Source organism: Vanellus vanellus (assembly GCF_965231255.1).
Source record: "Vanellus vanellus genome assembly, chromosome: 7".
Classification (NCBI taxonomy): domain Eukaryota; kingdom Metazoa; phylum Chordata; class Aves; order Charadriiformes; family Charadriidae; genus Vanellus; species Vanellus vanellus.
In genome coordinates this window covers 11,280,611-11,303,488 of record NC_138912.1, presented here as the reverse complement: position 1 = coordinate 11,303,488, position 22,878 = coordinate 11,280,611, and the positions used below count along the sequence as shown (strand labels likewise).

At 44.2% G+C, this 22,878-nt stretch overlaps 1 protein-coding gene across 1 annotated transcript; it reads left to right on the top strand.

Annotated features, from left to right (window-relative positions):
* Window positions 1-219: 219 nt before the first annotated feature.
* Window positions 220-9,737, top strand: TECTB (tectorin beta; the record flags this gene model as incomplete). The annotated part of the gene is made up of 10 exons (XM_082486567.1): window positions 220-295; window positions 2,148-2,338; window positions 2,761-2,903; window positions 2,985-3,057; window positions 5,586-5,689; window positions 5,769-5,852; window positions 6,040-6,202; window positions 8,162-8,231; window positions 9,175-9,207; window positions 9,685-9,737. The coding sequence occupies 10 exons, from the start codon at window positions 220-222 to the stop codon at window positions 9,735-9,737; spliced, it is 990 nt and encodes a 329-aa protein (XP_082342693.1).
* Between the last annotated feature and the right edge of the window lie 13,141 nt (window positions 9,738-22,878).

The following is a 22,878-nucleotide window of genomic DNA, read 5'->3' as shown; positions in this document are numbered from 1 at the left end:
GTGATCCAGCGATAATAACAGTCTTGGAAATATTTATCCTGTAGATGCAATTAAGTCGGGTGACAGAATAGCGGTACTGTTATTTGTTTCTCTCTGCAAGAAGAACACGTGTAACAGTAGCTACAGTTTTGGGTCTGCAGCCAATGCAATTTTTTTTATTTCCAACTTTAAAAGACAATTTCAGCTTTTATTCCCTGTGTCCTCAGATCATTGCAAGAAATGGTGACTCTTACTATTTATCTGCTGGTCATCTTGGCTCAAGCTCTTGCGGGGCCTTGCAATCCAAATAAAGCAGGTAAAATAACTTAAGTCTCCTATGATCTTCTCTTGTAATTAAGCTGCCAAAGGGTTTGGTTTTTTTTAATTTAAAAATGGAAAGGGTTTTCTTCAGAAGGTTAAGCTGTGGATTCTGGAGAGCTAATCCTTACATTTCTGTTATTGATCGGCTTTCAGCTAGCACAGTAAAGCAGTACCGCTGAAGTCCTAGTCCCACAGAGAATCAGGCATACGCTTAACTACGCAATAATCATAGTGCAATAAAGTTAAGCACAAGCAGCAGTTAGGCATAAAGCGGCAAAGAAAACAATAACAATTAGAAATTATCTGCAATAGCACAGGCTAACTGCAGCAGATCTTTGCTGCCCAGGCTGGGCTTTAGTCCCGCTGCCCGCAATCAGTGACCAGTGGTGAGTGAACGCGCTGGGCTGAGCTCCTGAACCACTCTGCTGTATTAAACGAGAATAAACAAGTGTCATTGACACCAAGGCCCTAATTGCACACTGATTTCTGCCTAGAAACTCAAATGATCTGGTGCCAGACAGACCTGTAATACAGAATTCAGTACAATTAAGAAATGTGCTTCAGAAATGCATTGGAATATGCCTCAATAGGGAGTGTTGCTTTTTATGTGCGTGACTCTTGTCAGTCTACTGCCAGTAATTGCATGGTATATTTTAAGTATTTGGCCCTCTAGCCATTTATGTCAGTACCTTCATCTGCACAAGCAGGTTCTCTGAACTGCAGAAATTTTCATAGCTGTAAAGTCTCCAGAGTTACAAATCTGACCATCACCACAAGCAGAATCAGCCTGCGAGGGCTGAAGGTTTGCTGACCAGAAAGGAGCTAGTTCTTAAGGTCCCTATTTGATTTTCCCTGAGTATTCCCTAACCTTCTGCAGACATGAAAAGGCTGCAAAATCAGGCTTTTATCATAAAAATAAGAGTGTCAATGGCTTTAAAAGAAATAATTGAATAATTCCAGGCCAGGTGTCTTTTTTCTGACTGCAGTAATTGGAAGTCTTTCTCAATTTTCAGGTCACTAATGTTTAGTCAATATTTGCCCTTTAAATTCCTGTCAGACATTCAAATTTGCACTGCCCGGTTCTCTTTGAAAAATGTCCAATTCTGCTACCATGAAGCAATCCGTCTGTAAGTTATGGTGGTCAATATTCACGGTTGTATTAGCAATCACCATGTTTGGAAACATATTGCACTGCGATTAACCATTGTTGTTAACCAGGGCTAGGATTTCGGTTAATTTGCAATTGCTATTAACAGGGCTAGGCTTTTTAGTTCATTTATCACTGCCATTACCAGCGCTAGCTTCATTTTTAGACCTTAGCTTTTAACTTGAGAGTTCTAAAAATTCAGTTTGCGCTGGCACTGCAGTGCCGGTGCCAGGAGAGAAAGAGCAGAATATGTATCACAGCCCAGATCTGACACTGCTACAAGAAGGTGCACGTCTACTGAAGCCTAACAAAACCCTTCACCAGTGTTATTTTCACAGAGTCAGTGGCGTTAGAAAAGCCGGCTCTGCAGCACAACCTCACACATTGCAGCGCTGCAATTTTTCACTTCGGGTTTCTCAGCAGTGTCTCTGCTCCTCAATCAGCTGTTCCAGAAAGATCAAAAATTTACATGAAGTTCTGCATTGATTAGAAGGCAAAGGCCAAACTCTTCCAAAGAGGACAGAATTTAACAACTCAAAGGTCAGTTTTGTGTAGCAAAAGCTGCTCACGTTAAGGGACTTTCCAGCACATACCTCTGCGTGCAGAAGTTTAATCCCAATGGAAAGTAGGTGTGCAGATCTGCCTCTTTGAAAGCAAACCACCACTGAATATCACTCTAGGTATATTATTTTCCTTTCAGATGTAATTCTGGTATACTGCTATCCTAAAACCATCATCACCAAAATTCCGGAGTGTCCTTATGGATGGGAGGTTAATCAGTTGGCACTTGGAGGTATTTGCTACAATGGGATCCATGATTCGGGATATTACCAGTTCACAATCCCAGACCTGTCACCTAAAAACAAATCATACTGTGGGACGCAGTCGGAGGTAAGACTATCAAGGTCAGCATTTCTGAGCTGGACTTAGAAATCAACTGGACTCACTTGCCAGAGTCCCATTTGCTTCAGCTTGGAGTGGGCTTTAAGTACTGATGGAAGGAGGAGGCAAACTCCAGTATCAGGGAGAAGGAAGAATCAAATCGTCGTGCCTTGCATCTACAGGCAAAATACTTGCAGGCTAAGTGACACTGGTCTGTGCGTTAGTCACCTATTTGCACCTGCATTACACAGAACATATATATAGTAAGGCATATATATAGGCAGCACAGCATATAAAGAGCTCCAAACCCATGTTTCCTTGGGGGTGGTGTTTTGTCACCAGACTGAGTCTTCACATTTCAAGGTACGAAATTGTTCCTGATGCCTCAAAGACTCAGTACTGCCTACATTTCTCTGTCTCGCCACCCACAGTTCAAGAACCCCGTTTATCATTTCTACAACTCCATCGTCTCCAACGACTCGTCGGTAATTGTGAAGAGCCAGCCTGTGAATTACTCATTCACCTGCACATACAATGCCAACTACCTGGTGAATCAGGCTGCCTTTGACCAAAGGTACGACCTCTTCTGAGCGTGCGCCTCACCCTGTCTTCGGCACCGCATCTCACTCATACAGAAAATTTGTTATGTCCTCAGGGTGGCCACCGTCCACGTGAAGAACGGGAGCTCCGGCTCATTTGAAAGTCAGTTGTCCCTCAACTTCTACTCTGTAAGTGCTCTTTGCCACCCAGCTTTTCGCCGTCACCTTTCACAGGCTTCAGCCTAAGAGCTGGGGGAAAACAAAAAAAGGGCTGCTGCTCCTGAGTTGTGTGTGTCACGGAGCACATTACCGGCCTCTAACAGATAATTACAGTGGGGTTTGCAGGGGTCCCTGTTTCCGCTGATTAATGAGGATATACTTAAACTGAACAGAGCAGGCATATGCCAACTCTTCTTTTAATCCCTCCAAATAAGGTAGATTTTTCTGCCGAGAGACACATTTCTAACACACTGACGGGTTTTATGGGAAAAAGCAAAACTCGTTTGTAGACCCACTCGGAGAGCAGCGTGCATCTGCAGGCACCACTGCCACCGCGCAGTCTCTGTACGTACAGCAAAGCTCCATCCACTTCCCTTGCAGTTTGCTTCCTGGGCCTCTCACCCGCCAGATATTTCCTGTTCCCCGGAGATCTTTAGGTCATGCTGGAATTTTGTTCCCCCCAAAATCTTATCCCTGGATATCAGCCAATCTTTCGAAACGCCCCTCTCCTCCCCACAGCTCCTGCGGTCTTTTTTCCACCAAAGCACAGTCAAAAGCACCAAAGCCGCCTCTCTATTTTAGCAGAACTAGAAAAAGCACAACTAATAACATATTGTGTTAAACTTATAGGCCAGGTAGAGGGAGTATTTAGCACAAGGGGTACTGATGGAAATCTCTCCCTGACACGCTGCCTTTTGGGCATCAACCGATCACTAAAGGTTTCGGCAGCCTTGGGATGCCACATGAAAAGCCATGCCGTCTTTTTTTTTTTTTTTTCCTGATCTATGGCACACTGGTAGTATACGCTGGTCCCAGGAGGTACCACACTGCTCCTGTCAACTCCTAACAGAATGGCTGCAAAAACAAATGACAGGCAGCGAGCAATGGACCTCTGGTACTTTTTCCTTTTTTTTTTCTTTTTTTTTTTTTCCAAATGACTGTTTTGTTCTAATGGCCACGGGACTCCCAGGAGTCAAGGAGGGAGTAGCTGAACTGTTAGTAACGCATTTTCCCACCGAGCACAAGCACAGAACAAGCTCAGAAAGCTAATGGACTGCTCCTTTGTTATTTTGTTCACGTTTTCACTGGGGAGAACAGGTTAATTTCAATGAGATGTTCTTCTCCTTTTTTTTTTTTTTTCCCCTGGCAAAATGGAATGAAAAGATTTATTTTGCCTTGCTATTCCTCTCTGCTGCTGCCTGACACAGCCCTCTGCCTCAGGTGGGCGATACTTCCAGGTGCTTCACGTGCCCGTTCCCTCACGCAGAGCAGTGCCCAAGCTGCAGCGTAATCCAGGGGAAAGCCTTCAGCCTCACCTGTGACCCTTAGTCTGTGACACACCATTAACAGCAAAGGACTGCGATGCAGCATGAGGGGCCGGAGCCTGAATGGAGATCAGACCTTCAGCACTGAAACCTTTTATGAAGAAAAGCAAGATAGTACCCTAAAACAGTGCAGAGCAGTAGAGTTTGGAAAAAGAAGCATTATACCAGGTTCAACTCATTTTAGCACAAGGACCGATAGGAGTTTTATGACAGGACTTCTGCAAGTTTTCTCCTTTGGCAGAGATCTTTGGTTAAATGAGAATTTCTCAGGGCGCTTGACAGCCATGGATCACTAATCTAAACACGGCCTTGAGCCTAAACTTCAGTGCATCCAATCTATCAGATGTTGCAGTGGGAATACTGTAGTGCCTCACAGCCACCTCGCCGTGTAGGCGAGGAAAGGTACGGAAGAAAATCAGTACCAGGGAACCGAGCAAGGACAGCAGGGAAAGATAGTCCAAGAGCTCTAGAACTACATATCCTGCTGTGTAAATTTAACTAAGTAAACCAATGCTTTGACTAAACATGATACTCTTTAGATAGTTCTGGTGCCAGCAATAAAAAGCAGTGGGATTCAAGGTGGCTGCTTCGCCTGAGCACCACACACTGCACTACTTCAAGCAGTCTCGCTTTTTAGTGGATGAGTAACTATAGCTGGCAGATCTCTTTCTGCACGCTCGTGTCCCCTCAGCTCTCACCGTGCTGGCCACCACCAGTACAAATCACGGAGTGCTGAACCTTTGCATACAGGCACACAATTTCTGCCTGTCTTCATTCATTTTCCCCGATATATGGCCGTCTCCCAACCCCATTCCCATTCCATACAGTCATCTCCAGTCCCTCATTCCCACCAGCTTTCCATACCGCCTCTGGTGTACCGGATGGAGCAGAAAGCTCGCTTCCCACCCATGCTGTGACATAACACATACCACAACCCAAATAGCATCACATTCTGTCACTTTTTATCATTATAAGCCAAACATTAACAAAAAGATTTTTAAACACCATCTTGGGCTTGCAGTAGTCCTACTGCTAGGTGTAGAGTTTGGAGCTTGCGGGTAATAAGAACCCAGACTTTGGAGTCCATCTCTCCAGAGCTGTCTGAAGTGGCCACGTGCCTTTTCTTTGCATGTTACTACTAATGTATGATGCTTTTCTCTTTGTCTTTCAAAGAATGCCAAGTTTTCAAGTATAAAAGAAGCCCCTTTTGTTGTTGAAACCTCAGAAATTGGTTCTGACATATTTGCTGGAGTGGAAGCTAAAGGCTTAAGTGACAGGTAGGCAAGGGAAGGAGTAATAATTAATAAATTGGCAATCATGACATTCCTTGCTAATCTGGGGTTTGTGTCTCCCCAGGTTCAAAGTTGTTCTCAACAACTGCTGGGCAACTCCCTCCTCGGAGTATTTCTACCAGATCCACTGGCCTCTCATCACCAAGGGGTAGGTGCTGGTGGGACCCAGGGGGGCACCTCTGCCCAGCCCAGCCCCGAGGACGATGGAAAGCCAGGGGCTGGGTGATGAGAAGCTGCCCCACAGAAGGGCAAATGCATCCCTCAGACTGCGATCTCAGGAGACATTTCAATGAAGCCATGGAGGCTCTGACACTGCTTCTCCATGTACAACACAGGTGTGCCACGGACAACTCCATCCTCGTGCACGAGAACGGGAAAACGAGCCGGGCGACGTTCCAGTTCAACGCTTTCCGCTTCCGTAACATCCCCAAGCTGTCCAAGGTCTGGCTGCACTGCGAGACACATGTCTGCGACAGTGAGAAGTTCTCCTGCCCGGTGGTAAGGCCTTCCTCCCAGAGAAACACACAGTGCTAAATTTAGACAGAGGATGTCGAGACCTTCCTGAGGGCACGTCGGGTGCAGAGCCAGTGCCAGGGCTTTCCGTAGATGGAGCCACCGCCATGCGTGAACCCGAGTGGCCAGCCCTGCACCCCGACCCCTGTCATGCCACAGGCGCCGCATGCAATGTTGGGAAACTTGTTTAAATGTATTGAGAAATAGGGTAGACATTTAAAAACTCAGTTCCTGTCAATATCCCAGACTACAGTCCTGTCAGACAAACAGCTGCAGTTAAACACAAGCCTGAAAAAAAAGGAGAAAGTAGAGCTTTTTCCATTTTACCACATATCTCGGTGCCGTGGGCACCCCAGGGGCAGCAGGAGAGCCTGGCTCAAGGCATGCCGCTAATCGAACCAAACCTCCCAGTCCCCTCTTCCCAGGCAAAGTCCTCTCTGCTGTCCCGCAGCGCTGCAGTAAGTTACTGCTCTTGCAGCCATCCTGTTCTCACGGAATACATACGTTGTCACTGGAGCGGGAACCATGGTCGAAGAGTAGGTTTGGGTGACCTTAGGTGGGAATGAGGTGTGGGTGCTACGCAGGCGTGCTGTTTAGCACGGGGAGGCGCACACTGCTTGCACCAACTGCTGCAAGGGTGATGGTTAGTAGTGTCCTTCTTTAAAGACGTCCCTCTCCCTCCTTCAGTAAGTCAGAGCTTCACTATTCTTTCTCTCGTGCAATGAATATGTCATTGCTATAAGATGAAGTCATATTTTATTTAACCTGAAGTGAATGCCCAAAAGACTCCTTGGCCAACATACTGTCATTTCAGCAACACGTATTTCTTGCTGGAGAAGTGAAAGCATAACTTTGGGTCAAACCAACTTTTCTTTGTAAATCCAGGAGCCAAATTAAGATAGCAATTTATTACCCAGCCTCAGCACTAAGCAGGGGGCATTGGTTTATGCAAAACCTGCTTGTTTGATAAAATTGCATTGCTGGAAATTCTAAGTTTCAAAGGTAAAAGAAAAAACTCTGGACTTAGATTTTGTTTGTTCTTAAAGAATTCTCCAACTTTTTATCCAGCCAGATCAGGGTTAAAAGAAAACACAAAACCAGTACTCTGTATCCGCCTTTCTGACAGTGCTGCCAAACATCTACATCATCCTTACAGGCACAGGGTGGAATTCCCTCCTCGCCCTCCAGCGAAAGATAATTGCTCGATCAAGCTAACATCCCTCGAGTCCACTTCCAGCCCCAAAAATGCAGCTGGTGGTCTGCTGCAATTAGGGTTGAACCAAGCCGGGGGTCTATGCTTACAAGCACCTCATAACCAGCATTACCACACGCAGAGTTTGTAAAAGACATGCTCGCAGCTGGGGATCTGCAAAGGTCAGGGGATGGACAAGGACCTTTAATCTGTAGAGCACTGCCTCCAATACAGACCTTGTCAGCTGTGACAGGCGTCATTAGTGCTGGACATGAGATGATCTATATGGCAGGGATTCGGCGCTTCCTGTTTCTACCCAATGGGCAACAACTATAATTAGAATAAACAACAACAGAAGCCATCACAGAGGTCACGGGTTAAATAGATGGAGCTCAGCTCCCCTCTTCCTTCTTGACAGGAGGTTTGTTTAAGGCAGGGTGGGAAGGGCAGCCCAGGAGGACCTGTGATTAGCCAGTGGACACCCATCTGGGCTCCTGCCATCTCACAGCTGAAAAGAGCACTTACACTGACAGTCACTGTAAGGGCTGTGGCACCAAAATCCTCAGAAAATGCACTGTAAAGACTCTCCTTACATTTCTCCTGCACCAAAAAAACCCAATAATTACAGGGAAAAAAAATCTCTAGAAAATATGCAGCAATATCGCCAAAGATTTCATTGCCTTGGTTGGAAACATTAGAATTGGGTTTGGAATTTTTTTTGGTATACATGGCTTTCTCTCTGATCTCTTGAGACATGTGACAAACGAAAACAGCGCATGGAACAAACCGGAGGCGTTTTAGTGGCGGAGATTGCTGTACGCAGTAAGTGATTGAGTTTCTGGGATGTTTCTCCCTTTGAGAAGCGATGAGGTTGGGAACCGCTGGTGGTGCACGGCGCAGGAGCAAGCAGAAGGAGCCAAAGCCTTCTGCCAGAGCCCTTTCTCCTGTGGCAGCAGGAGTCCTGAACGGAATTTGGTCCCTTCCAGGCTCAAGGCTCTGGCAGAAGAGCTCAGGGAAACTCTCCTCATTTACAAAGTGAGTAAAGGGACCCATTTGGCATTAATGATAAATGGCCAAACCACTTACACACCAGGTTAGTAATGTAAACGCTGCTCACCTGCATTTGACCTCAGCGACAGCCCAGACAAGCTCTGATGGATCGCACAGGTCTGGGAGAGAGGTCAGGCTTAGGAGCAGCAGGAAAGCTGCTCTTTACACTGCAGGTTGGTGCTGCAGCATAACCGTAACCCTGGTGGGTTAACCCCTCGTGCCTATCCCTCCTGATACACAAATTGAACTGCCATCGGGTCCTCCCATTATAAAACGCCTGTTTCCTCTAACTGCTGCCTTCTGGAGGCACCAGGAATTTATCCCTGAGATGGTTTAATCCTGTGGATCCAGTGCATCTTTTGAAAGAGGTCCTTGGAACAAGGTATGTCTAAATCTCGTTTTCACTAGAGCCCATTACACTAGTTTATCAACTACATCCACACCAACCTGAAAGCCAATTTAAAATTGCAAATACACGTACAGCAGCATTATTACAATTCAGTATGTTGCACCAGTAAAACCTCATCAATTTTAGAAGAGAACAGAACTGAGGATCCTTTTATAACTTCAGACAGTAAAGCCAAGAGGAAGAAATACCCACAATTTCAAAATGTGGCAAATGTTATCTGTTGCGCTTTTACAAAGCACGCTGGTGCACTTTGCCCTATTTTAAACATGCTCTCCCAATGTTATCTTTTTCTCTTATTTTATACAGGCAAAGGTTTATCCAGATTTTGCACACTCTCAGGTAAATAGCAAAGCATGAAAATGAAAGTATCCATCCCAAATATGGATTTTGAGTGACTCTGTCAACATAAAACCCATAGCTCAAAGAAAGACCTGGTAAATATGACAGAAAGGGAAATATTTCAAAATCAAATTTTATTTCTCAACATTCTACACTTTGTTTTCCTCCTTTTGGCACATCCCTCACTCTGGACAACAAAATAATACCAATAACTTCCAATACTGAACTCTACTTTCTCTTATTTTCACACCCCCTTCCCAAAATGAAACACGCATGTTTCACTGGGTTAACAGCGATGTCTAAAAGCATTTCTATTTGAAGAGGGTTTGAAAAAGCCCTTTCAAAGCCTGCTTGTTAAAACTTGATATGGTGACAGAGCCACATTAGGGGCATGCAGTTGCATTGATGGGGTGGGAAGAGAACGTGAAAGGCAGCTGACAGTGAAGTATTCACATTTAGTCTGTGTTTCTCTTGCAGATATCATCTTCCACCTACTCTTTGCGATTGGCTTTTGTGCTGTTTTATTGTAAAACACAGCCCAGCTGTGTTTCTTAACTTTTCCAATCCTGTTTGGACCTGGACTTCTTTACTACAGATGTTTATTTTACAGAGGAAAAATGGAAGTCACAAAAAATTTCTTGTGCACCATTTTACCAGATAAATAAAACGTTCCGTGAGCTTTGTGCCTCGAATCCCAAACTGGAGAATCCCAAAGCAGATTAGCCTCTCCCCAGTCTCTGCAGGCGTTTTAAACTAGTGAAAACAAAGCTTATGTATTCTACTGATGCCTCCTTTTAAAGAGTTGTGATGCCAACAGCACTTCTTTCTATAAGGAACATAGGGATAAGCAAACTCAGCATTTTTCAATGCCAAACTTCCCTCCAGGGTCCCCCTTCCCTGTCAGTCTCAGTGTGGTACCAAACTCCCCTCCAGGCCTGGTCTTGCAAGGTCCTAACTTGATCTGTGAAGCCTTTGACCAAGATGAAAACTAACCTAACATGTCAAGGATGGGAAAAAAGATGCTTTTTATGTAGCAATAGTTAGAAGGTCTTCTGAATTAATTACCTGACATTTTTTTCCTGCTTCTCAGCGTTATCAGTATTGATTGGTTGGGTTAAGTGGAGTACGACATGCTGCAGCAGGTACAACACTGTTAGGAGGAGGATGTCTTGCTGACTGGACAGGCTCAGTGCTGGATAGCTGCATGGCGTGGATGCAAATTAAGCACATCTGAAGATGGAAAACAAGCTAATGAGCTTTACACTTTCTTGGGGACATAGCTGGTGTCAGATACACCAGGGTTCAGGTGCCAGCCCTTAAATAGCACTAAGAAGAAATCACTAGAAATGGAAACCCGTGATTTCTAAAGAGCAGAAAATATCAGGACATGAAACAATTTCTCAGCAGGAGTGATGGTAGGTTACTTAGTTCCAGTAATTACTAAAACAATACTGAACAAAACTCTTGAAAGTGTGCGAAACATTCCTAGGCCTTTTCCATAAATCTTTCAGGATCTTAAATGTTAAAGAGAGAATGACTACAGCTGTTACACTTCCTACTAATGAACACAGTGGGCGTACACATTGCAGCATAAGCACATTATAGGATTTTTTCTATTGTTTTTAGAGAGGAAACCTCCTGAATAATTCTATTACATTAAGGATTTTAAGCTCACTGTTCTTTTGGAAAACTCATTGTTATGAAGATGATGCATAGCTAGAAGATGCATACATTACAGCCACAGTTTTCAAACACACACAGATTCCTCTTACCATGGACTGTATCTGCTCCTCTAGGTGTAATCTCAGTCCATGCATATTTATAAGTAACCGAGAAAAATAAAGCTGTTTAGAAGCTGAAATGATAGCAGACAGCATTCACCCTGACAGCCTGCAGAGCAGCGGTCTGTTCTGACGGCATGCATTTAGCCATTACATACAACAGAGGGCACTCTCTTGACAGAATTGTCTGATTTAGATAGACCAGACTTAGAAGTAAGTTCTGTCACTTCGAAGTAACTCCCAGTGGTACAAGTTTCTAAAGCAGAGCAGAGCTATTGAATGTTTTGTGCAGCACAGGATATTTTGATGACCCTGCAGGTTTTTTCTCCCCCGTTTGCTGTTTCGCCTGCCTTTCCCATTTCCTCCTCCCACTAACATCCCAGGTTTCAACACACCCCACCAAGTGGCTTTACCTCTTCAAATTCTTGTCCTTGCCAAATGAGGTTAACACACCAGCTTCTTCTCCAAAGCCTGTTTCTTTCGCCTTGCCTTTGCAACAGTCACCGCTCTCCTGTCGTGGCTATTTCGTGCAGAAAGCCTTGGACTGAGTTTCCTTGGCAGGTTGATTAATTTTCTTGCTGATTATGCAACAAGTGTTGCTTTGGAACAAACCTTGCAGGATTGCAGCAGCTGTGAAGCGTGCCTGCGAATTCCCAGGCCGCCTCCCTGCCCAGCGTGGGATGGAGCCTCTGGGCATACATATCTGCCGTCCATGTGACTGCACCGAGTGGGGCTCACGCAGGCAGCTGGCTGCGGCTGCAGGATGGGCAAAGCCCTATTACCAACCCAAAAACGGATCACTGTCTCCCTGGAGTCCAAAAATGGTTTATAGCTAAAACCAAACACAACTGCAAACCAGCTCCCAGAGGTGACTGTGAAAAGATCTATCTGCCAGAGAAGGCAGCAACATACAAACAGGCTTCAGTTCCAGAAGTGAACCACTTAATCTTCCTTAAGGAAGCACAAGTTGTCCATCCTCAACAGCCTGATGATAATTCACCTTCATTTTTCCTAACCTGCATAGGGCTCATCACTATTTATTCTGCTAAATACCACTTATGTTGCCAGTATGAGAAAACGCAGTGACGGCAAAAGATTTCAGCACAAGCTTAAAGCCTGATAGACCTCATCATTTCAGGTGCACTATAATGATGGATCTTTTTCAGCTGGTGGGATGCTGGCCTTGAAATCTGTATCTGAAAGTCTAACTCGAGGCTGGTCATGGAGATGTGGGGAAAGGAAGGCTAGTTACAGGGGACACAGATAATCTTTTTAGAACCCAACATTTTTTTTTCCGGAAGATTAAAGTTCAGGTTTGTCCCAATTCTTCCTCCTATTTGGATGAACTCTAACGAGGCATGATTTTTTACAGGCTTTCCTTCTCAGAGTTTGGCATTGTAATGCTGAAGCACAGGGCCACTGAGGTCACGGCAAGAAGTAGGAGAGAAATGAACACACACAGGCGTAAAGACAATAACACAGGTTGCAGCACAGTAGCACTAGTGCAGTGACACACATTTACACAATATTTTGTTCCTTAAAGATAGGTCACTCCTCTCACTTGCAAATGGTAAATACCATTAACCTGGATGGCCTTTGTTTGACGGTCACTGCAGATGCAAATAATGATTAAGAAGGCCCAACAGAAATCGCCAGTGAAAGAGTGAGTCACGTATAACATGAAACCCTCAGAAGTGCGAAGCAGCAAGCATGCCACCCACGCAAGTCAGTACTTTCCATCATTCACGCTCTATATTCAGTGTCCCCAAACAGGCAGCACTGTGGCATTGTGATCCTTACTCCTGCCACCCCAGGTCCCATCGTGAAAAAGAAGGAGCAGGCTCTGAGACTGTCAAGTCAGAATTAATTATAATCAAGCACTGTGTCTTATATCCTCTGTTGGGATCCCACAATTTCAAATCCAAACTCGAGCACGAATCCTCGGTAGCTGTTAGGATAGCAACAGATTCTGCCGCAGAGATGCCAGACTAGGTCTGACCTGATATGCCCACACAGTGCACCCCCTGCCAGCTCAGCCCTGAAAGGAGTGAAGCCACATCAGGAGTGCAAGCCTTTCTGTAGGGGGATCTCAATGCAGTAGCACGCTGAGTAAACATTGCATAGGCTGCCAGAATTGGCAATATATTACACAATGCAAACACAGGCAATGTCTCAGATCCAGATAGCATGTATAGCAACTCCCTGTCTTAATCCCAATTTAAACACCAACTTCACCTCTTTATTCTGTAAAACCATGACATATTGTTTAAATGTCCCAGTCAGGCACAAGGAAAAACCCTACTTATCTCAGAGTAGTAGCATAAGAACCGTGACTCTATACATACACAACACATCATAGAAGTACATAGCCTGTATCAGGAGTGAACCTCCCCACCCCATTCTGAAGATCAAATCTTTCAAAGTTATCTCCCTCCAAAGGGCAGCTGTCACTCACAGGTGCAGAGGAAAAAATAGCTATTGATTGATTGGACTCCACAGCCCTTTCATGTAGCGTATCATTGTGGCCCGGTAAAGGTCAAGTCCAGTGGCTTCAGAGAAATAAATAATAATTCCTGCAGGCAGGCAGTGAGGCACTCAAGGGGGAGACTAGTACTCAGGGCTCTTGTCAGAAGCTCCATTGCACCCCGAAGCACAGAGATCACCCTGCTTTCCAATACATTTTTCTTTACTTTGTTGTTACAAGGAAAACCGTGTACCCATCTCATGTCTTAGCCTGATCTTCAAAGCAATTATGTCAGGCATGGGCCAGTTCCAAATTCTAAGTGAAATGTTGTTAAATTCCCCCATACAAAGCGCCACCTGCAATGCAAACAGCCGCTCTGTGGTGCAACCAGTCTCCAGCCTTCCCAGACTGATTCCCACATTGAGCAGCCCGCGTCTCCTCTCCTGCTAAATTTTCTCAGCGTGTGGTTTCATCCACAACACCCGCCTCCCACAGACTGACTGCCTCTGGGCATTTACACACTGCGACACAAACCATCACTGGAAGGGATCTCAGCCTGCTTTCCCGCTCACGCTCACCTGCTCTAACTGGAAAATAACATCAGTGTTTTTCTTCTGGGAGGAAACACGGCAACATACACCAACACTCCTAAGACACAGACACGGAGATTGTATATTATATTGACCTCATTTGAAACCAACAATTAAGCCACAATGGGTAGCACAGGCTTGTCAGTAACATGGCCCTGAAGCGTGTTTTGAGAAGATCTTGCAGGTGTAAATTGCGTTCTGCTTTTCCATAAGCGCATTCAGTAGGGCCCAAATGATGCAGTACCGCATGACGGGAAGTGGGGCACATAGATCCTATTCCTGGGTGAGCAACAAAGTTGAGGTCTAATGCTAAAGCGGAGGTCTTATCACTGCGAAATGTTTGCACAGCACTATAAATTTACATGGTGATTAATAAGCCCTGATAGGAGCATTCTGAGAACTTCTCATCTTCATGCCCAACACTTCTGCGCGCGCACCTTTTAGTGAATATCTCAAAGGACTCTAAAAACAGTGACCGATTAATCTGGAAAATTTAATCTTCCCTTTACAAAATGAGAAAGACTGAGGCAGACAGAATGAAGCGAGCAGGTCACAGCAGGGGACACGTCAGACTGGTGCTCATTCCAGTCGAGGGGAATGTTACCTGAATAACAGAAAGAGTCATGGAGGCAAAATATGTAGCCTGATCTGATACTTCTGAGGATGAATTAAGAAAACTTGCAACTCTTGCAATTATTTTGTCTGTATTAGAAAGATAAATTCCATATATACAGAAAATCAATACGACAAATTGAAGGGTTCTGATACACAACATATTATGTACCTGGTGACCCAGAGTAACAAATCACAAGCACCCATAGCAAACATAAGGTAAGACTCAAAGGTTAAGGAAGGAAGTTTACACCAATGAGTTCTGCCTCACAGTTGTCATAGGTGTGCCACCATGCCTCAATGGGTGACAGTCCTTACCCAGACCTGCCCCCCAGCTCACAACCAGCCAGACTCGGGCTGTTTACCTGCGTGAAGGCCAAAAAGGCAGTTTGGGCTTCTCCCTGGGTATGGGGCCTATCTCAAAAGTAATCACAGCACTCTGGAATTTCACAGACATAATAGCTATTTCTTCAGTGTGGTTGATCCCACGGTGGACAGGTAGGCTGCTAGCCACCATATAAGTCTCCCCAGTGGTTTCTATCTTTAACAACAGAAAGAGCGCAACTACACTTATTGCACATCCTGGACGTGGGGTGCAGGGTGCAAATAAATCCGAACCTTCAATCCTGCAGTGACTATTTTCCAAAATGTAAAGAAAAAGGGGGAGGGACACACGACCCAAATGTTTTGAAGTTACTGTACCAATGATCCTTCACTGGACTAAACTGAAATTTTATTCAGTTTTTTCCTAGGAGAGATCTTCAACCACTTCACAACTTACTTTGGCAGTATGGGGAAACAAGTTTTCTCCTCATACCCATAACAGATTATAAAAATCTATTTGCTACTAACCTGCCTACTGAGTTATAATAGCAGAGGTCCCTCTCCAAGGCCAGCAGAAGAGTCATGATGAAAGCTTTCCTATTCCACGACTATTTGCTCAATAGCCAGAAAGAGCCAAGCACCATGTGTTTTAAGGATGTTATAGAAGAGGCTGTACAGGCCACTCAGAAGACTGACCACTTGAAGGGGGATGCTGAGAGAACACAAATTGCAGCTCCACCAAGCAATGAGCCACTCTCTCCAGTGAAGCTAGAATGGAGGAGAAAAAAGGATAATTTGTTTTGTGAGCACTGTTTCTTGTTCATTTCCTTCATTTGTCCTGATTTGTTTTGGAAATAGGCAGAAGTTACTGAAAGCATTTTCCAAAACTTCAGTAAGAATCAAGGAAAGCAATGCATGGAGGTCACTGCCCATCACGCTGACTAATATTGCCCTCCTATTTCTTCCCCTGCTTCTGATATTCCTTTGCATGCTCCATTGGCTTTTGTTTCTTAATGTTAGAGCAACACTTTGGTTAGCAACACATTTGTACATTGATGACAAGAGCTTATCTGTCTTCCTCCTCTTTGCCACCAACTGCACCAGTCCCTCCAAACGATCAACATATTTTTCCAGTTTGCTCACCATGCTGTCCATGATCCTACTGGGGCATATACAACAAGGTCACAGCTGTTTATCATCTGGTGCCAAGCAACACAGCATATAGTTTAAGATTCCAGGAGTTTCCTCCTGGGGATTCGATTTCATGGCAAGGGAGGGAAAGACTTGTCTGTTCCATATTCCAGGCCTTTTCCTGAGGTGCCATAGTTTGATCATGCTTGGGTCCTCCTACCACATATCTTTGCAGAATCTACATGCACAACTAATTACATAGTCATGTCTCCCACTAGTTTAAAGGGATATCTTGCTGAGGGAAGAAATAATTTTGAAAGAAAATCATTTTCCCATGTAGCACAATTTAACGTGAGCCTCACTGGAGCAGAGTAAAGGTTCACCTAAATCAAAACCCTCCCTCTGACAGTGCCCACCAGCAGCTGCTTACACAAAGTGCAAAAGCAACAGAACACGTACACAGCGAATCTCAGGGTCCCCTGCAACAACTGCTGCAACCTACAGCTATCTTGCAAGACACGAGGCTGTAGACTTGCATCCTGGCCAAATTCTGCCATAGATTATTATATAATAAAATACTGAGATATTGAAAGGAATAAAAAGCAATTACCTGAGAGAAGGGGCTGTAGGGAGGGGAGATCAGGGTTATCTACTTATTAGTAAGCACAAATGCAAAGGATGAGGCACTTTTATATATTTTGTCTTTTTAGTTTATTTTGAGGCTTTTTATACGTGGCAAGATTAATGCGACCTATTTCACTTCAAGAAGAGACTAGACAAACATTTGAAATGAGTAGGGAGATTATTTACCACAAATATAGAAAATAACCAGCCGGCACTCCATCACCCATGACGCCTGAAACAACCACAGTCTGTATAAAAAAAAAAAAAAAAAAAAAGAGAGACTAGCTTACTATTTGCCTAATTAATGTGACATCTGGTTTCAACTGGATATTAATTGCCTTCATTTCCTGCTTTAAACCACCGAAGATTGTCGTTGTGGGCTGTTCAGCAGCTACTGTTTCCCATCTCTACAACTGCTGCGTTTGAGCAGTGAACAAACAACTCCTGCACATTTCACACGGTCTACAAAACACTTTTGATACCTGCCAAGTGAAAGGTACAACGTATTTGTGGTAATAAGCCTTTCACAAGTGAGCAAAACTCACCCTTCACGGCTTGCTTCTCTTGCCCAATTTTTCCCAGAGAAGAAAATGAGTCTTTGCTCTGTATTTTCATCCACACAAGCTCTTAACGTGGTGATGATCCTTGCATTGCCCTTCACACACACTGGGATGGATGTAGGGATGAGTCCCTAATTCTGTTGATAATCTCTGAACACAGCAAGCATGATTCATCATGACTCCAGATCCTCATACAGCTATTCTCACTTTAGTATTACCCCTATTGGATTGAAAATGTGTATAACAAGAAAATGGATTTGTCCTTCCCATAAAGTGTTTCAGCTCCCCACTTGAGAAAGCTTTCAGGGAACCAGTAGGAATCAGTGCCAGAAGTTACACAAATAAGAATATCAAATAAGGAAAAATTGTCTTTTAAATACGCAATGGACAAGAAGATATCATGTGAGTGCTTTACATACACCAGAGAGAAAGAGTGGCGATGGTTGCTGAAACTGCCAAGGAATTTTGCTGAGCTGCTTGAAATTCTGGGTATGGTGGAAGCAGGGGGGACTTGGAGGGATGCATGTGTTTAGGTTCTTTGGTTATAGAGTTTACAATCAGTGACAGGATCTCCATCTAGCATTAAAATTCCAATGAAGGAACTAGTAGTAAGCTTAGGTAAATTCTATAATCTTGTACAATCTTTATCAAAAGGTCAAAATCCATACAAGTCTTCAAAGATGTAGGTGACATCTTTAGCAAGTGGAGAGATAGATAACTCTGGCTATACTCATCTCAGGTGTTCTATGTTTCAATGCAAACACAGTAAATATAGCTCCTTCAGGATGTAAATAGGCACTTCCAAAAAGGACTGTATGAAAGACAGTTCAAAACAAGCAACATAACAATCTGGCAACGATGGCTTCAGAAGGCTTTCTCTTCTCCATCCAGCAAACTTTCCCTCCTGGAGGAGCTCCTGTTTCCCATCAGCTTACACAGTATCATGGTTCTGCTATGGCTACATGGCATTGTCCCAACTACATCTGCCAGGGACTCAAGCCACAGGCTGATCTCAGCGCTGATGCCTAAACCCAGTCAAGGGGTACCAAACAGACCCAGCTCACAGACCCAGCACTGGTTTTGCTGTACAAACAGAATAAAAAGAACAAGTAGGAAACTCAAATGTTAGGAAGGATATAGCAGTGCCAACAGACTGCTGTAAAAGTTTGCCTTAGGAATAACTTTCAATTTAAGATCCTTTAGTCTAAGATAAATCAAAAAAGGCAGGAGAAGGAAAAATGGAACAGTCATGAGGAGAGGCTCTAGAAAAAATGAACAACCAGAACCAGGTTCTGACAACCAGGACTGACCACAAACCAAGGGCAGACTGGTTCAAGTAACCACATGGGAAGAACCAGGTTAGACATTATGTCTGATCGACGACAGGATGACAACTCTTTTGCTATAGTTCTGCCACTGCAGCTCTCTATTTGTGGTCAGATACTAAAAGCAGCACTGTGCCCTGGGGCACTGTAACTCAGGCACCGAGCCCAGGTTTCCATCTCAAGAGTGAAATAAGATCTTCATTCCTTTGTAATTGTCACCTGAAGATTGGGCATAATTTAATATGAGGCTGCCCAGTGGCTGGCATTTCTTAACATCCTATGTTTTATAAAAATATTGGGATTAAGATTTTCTTTTATCAATTATTTCTAGGTACAGGGAAGTGGAGCAAGGCGTCATTGCAGCAAAGCACCATCAGTGCAGCAGCCCACTGTCAGCTTGCTTCGCCGTCACGTAATCTTTGGCAGCACTTCAGCACCTTTGCACCATTCTGGCAGCAGAGAGCAACTGGGAAACTGGTTTGATCAGCGCTCAGGAAGTCTGCGAGGTGTGGTGTTACCTGGGCTCGGCCAGCGCTGCCGTCTTTGCCCGGGCTTTCCCAGAGAGGGTTTCAGCAGAGGGGCTTAAAACTACTGAAAATCAGCCTGAAGGATTGCCTGGTGATGATTGTGGGGGTGGACCAGAGGACACCTTTGACAAGATTGGTGTAATCTCTTAACTAATTTTAAACTTGCTCACAAATCTACATGCTCTGTCTTTCAGGGCTCCTAATTAATCAAACAGGGTTCAACTTTATTTTGGTGACCAACTCTGGAAGACACTAAATTTAACTTAAGGCTTAATCCTTCTAAGCCTTAGTTCCCACCTCACACCCCTCACCACCTCCCCCCCCTTTTTTCAGTGTGACTGTGCACACCACAAACTTCCGTTAGTTAACATTTGTAAGAAGTCATTGTCATCTTTGAAGAAAGCGATGCTTTCCTCGCTCTGCAAAGTACCTGACAGTTCAGTCCTTGTGACTCTTAAACATACTCACTTGTAACTGAAGTTTGGTGATATTCTTACGAAGTCCACGAAGTGGCCTGTCCTTAGGAGGGAAAGCAAAGCGGCGAGCTGACAGAGCGACTTGTTTTGCTGGACTGCAGGCAGGTGCAGACAGCTATTTAAGAAGCCATTTCTACTATCTTTTTTCTTTCATTTTTTTACTTTCTTTTACAAATTGTGGGGGACACACACCACACTGCTGTCATCTAAAGCTCAACACCACAAGTTTTTATAAATTTAATGTTTTCCTCCCCTCAGAAAGTGGAAGACAAGCTATAAATAAAAGAAAATATTTTGGAAGGGGAGGAAAAATATCAAAACCTGTTAAAATATAATTCCTTCATAGAAAATCATCTTTATTCAAGTGAAGAATATTGATAGTGGAAATTTTCCAGCCACCTATAAAATATGTTTTTCTAAAACGTGTTCCTTTCTCCCCATTCATCAATGCCCACAGAGTCAGCAATCCTGAGGAAGACAAGGCATTTAACACATTAAAGTTGTGGAGGAGAGGAACATGGTCAGTCTCAGCTTCTCTCTGCCTTTGCTGCATGTTAAGCCGGACGTTCCCCCATTAGTTTCTCCCATTTTTCTTCTAGAAATTAATCACGATCCGCAGAGCAAGAAGATTCCAAACTGCACATTTTACCCTCCTCAGTTTCTTCATGTGCAATAAAAGTAACCTGCTAATTACAGACAGCCAAAGGACTGATATTTTACTGCAAGTTTTTTTTTGAGAAATATATAACTTATGTCATATATGTAACAGCCCTGTTCACGTTGAAGCCAAGAGGATCCAAGCCTGCCGGGGGAAGAACTGCTGCTGAATCACAATTAAGGCTCCAGTTACACCAAAGCCCTTCCACAAGCTATTGCACAGAGAACAGATCTGCGGCATGACATAGTATCTCAAATGTGGTACTTTCCAGGCTGGTGAAGAAGTGGCCATACCTCTTCTTCCATCACCTGCTACCCTCTTCTGAGAAAGTATGTGGTATGTACTGGGGGTGATACGGCTGAGGCATCTGCGCTCCCTGAACATTCTGCAGCTCCCAGCAAAGCCCAGAAAAGGCATTAAAGCAGCTTTCAGGACAGGTCTTGCTTTCCTGACCCTTATACTGGCACTTTCGCTGGTCCTCAGGAACCAATGGGGATTTTAGTGGGCCTTGGGACAGACGGATGAAGTAACTACATCACTTTTCAAAGGCACATTGTGCTTGTGCATGTTCAAAAGAAACAGAAAGCATCTTCCAAGGGAGGTGAGCACCAAGAGCCTCAGATGTACACCTCCTGTTCTCATGCCACTTCTCTCCCTTCCACTCAGCAGCCTTTCTAAATGTGTTTTCCTTCTCCAGAGCAGCTGGGCTAATGAGCTTGGTCAACGCACAACATCCATTCACAATTTTGGACTAAATCGGGGCACTCTTCACCAAATGCTGTAGACCTGCCTAGAGTTTTCCAGTGAGGTTTGTAATTCAGTGGAAAAGACCCAGGACAGACAGATCCCTGGCAGATATCCTCCGCTTATTATTCGAGGGAAGGACAACAGACATTCAAAAATCGTTTTCCTAGAATGCCAGGTAGGGGACAGCCTGCATATTGGCTGATGAACCGTCTGAGCCACGTGGGACTGGCACCAAGCCAGTAATCAGTGATGCTGCTGCAGCTGGTCAGATTATAAAATCATTGCACCTTACTCAGCTTCCGCTGCCTGCCTACCCTTGAGCAGGACCTCTCCCTAACCCAGCAATCTCCTCACGACCTGGAGTTAAAAGGCAAAACAAAAGGTTATTCTGAGAAGTATCTAAGGTAACCAGGTCATTTTGTTGGAACTGCCTGGATCCAAATTGGAGGTACTGATCTCAAACTCATTCAGTGACATTAAAATAGCACAGTTAGCTATCACCTCGGAATACAGCTATGGCTGGTACAGGCTCACAAGTCCTGCAACTACCGCTCCAGGTACAGCCTACGATGGGAAGCCGCCTGTTGGTTAACTCCAATTGTATACAACCAGGAAAATCACCTCCTTGAATGCTTACCACACAAACAGATTTTATTGCAGTTTCAGATTCGCAGTAAGTTTCAGATTCGCAGTAAGTGCTCTTTGTTCTCAGATGTCCTTCCCATCATTTAACTTCTTCTTTTTTTTTTTTTTTATACAGATGTAGCCCCTTGATTTAACATTTCCTTTACAGGCATGGCATACAGCAGGGCTGTATCATGCCAGGGGGCCAAGTAAGAACATACCTTAACCAACAAAAGGCAGCGGTCTTGAGATGCTGCCTGGGTTTGGTATTTACCAATTCATTTTCAGTTAAAAGTACATTTCCTTTTCAGTAAATACATTCCAACTTTGTCCCAAACGCAGCTGTGATTCCAGACCATAATAATTAATTGACAATCCATACCTAGAACTAGCTAGTATCACTCTTCAAGTAGAAATGAACAAAAACATGCCTAGCAATGTCCTATGTCACTCCTACATTGAGTTTGAGATTCCTTAGTTCCTGGGGACTGAAAACCACACACAGGTGCCTCAGATGCACTTTGGCTGGAGTCAAACTTATTCAGGTGTGCAAATCTGGGGAAAGGACAAACTGGGAAAAGGAGGAGGCTTAATTAGAATATCATATTAGGCAACTGCTGTAAAGCAGGGAGCACAATGTCAAACCTCTTCCTCTGAAGACAGTGAGCAGTGAAAAGGCTGTCCCTTCAAGCCTTTCCTAGCCCTCTTCCAAAAAATCTAAATACTTAGTAGACTAAGGGTGACCAGGAACACATGCTTGTAGTCTTTGAGCACACTGCTGTCCTGAAAACCAGAAACAGTGCCTCTCCTCTGGCATGCAGTTAGTAACTCCAGCATTTAATCCAATCAATCCCCTGGAAAAGACTAGAAGTTAAGGTCAGCTCACTGGTGGGTTGTGAAAACTTTAATGCATTGGTTTGTTTAGTGATTTTCTCCTATTGACCAACAAATATGTAATAACAAAGTTAAGTTAGACTTAGTACATTGCTGCAGATTTTAAACTGTTAGACAACAAAGACAAGTTTCTCATTTAGCCGATCTGTTTAACTTCCGTCATAATTGACTGACATCTGAAGAACTGCATATTAAAACGACTGCAAGCATGAGGGGGGAGTGAAGAAGCACACACACACAGTCACTTCCCTTCCAGTTTGTCACCAAACAGAGCTACTGATCAGTACTAATATTCTGCGAACTGAATTTGTCACCACATAACAAACACTTATGT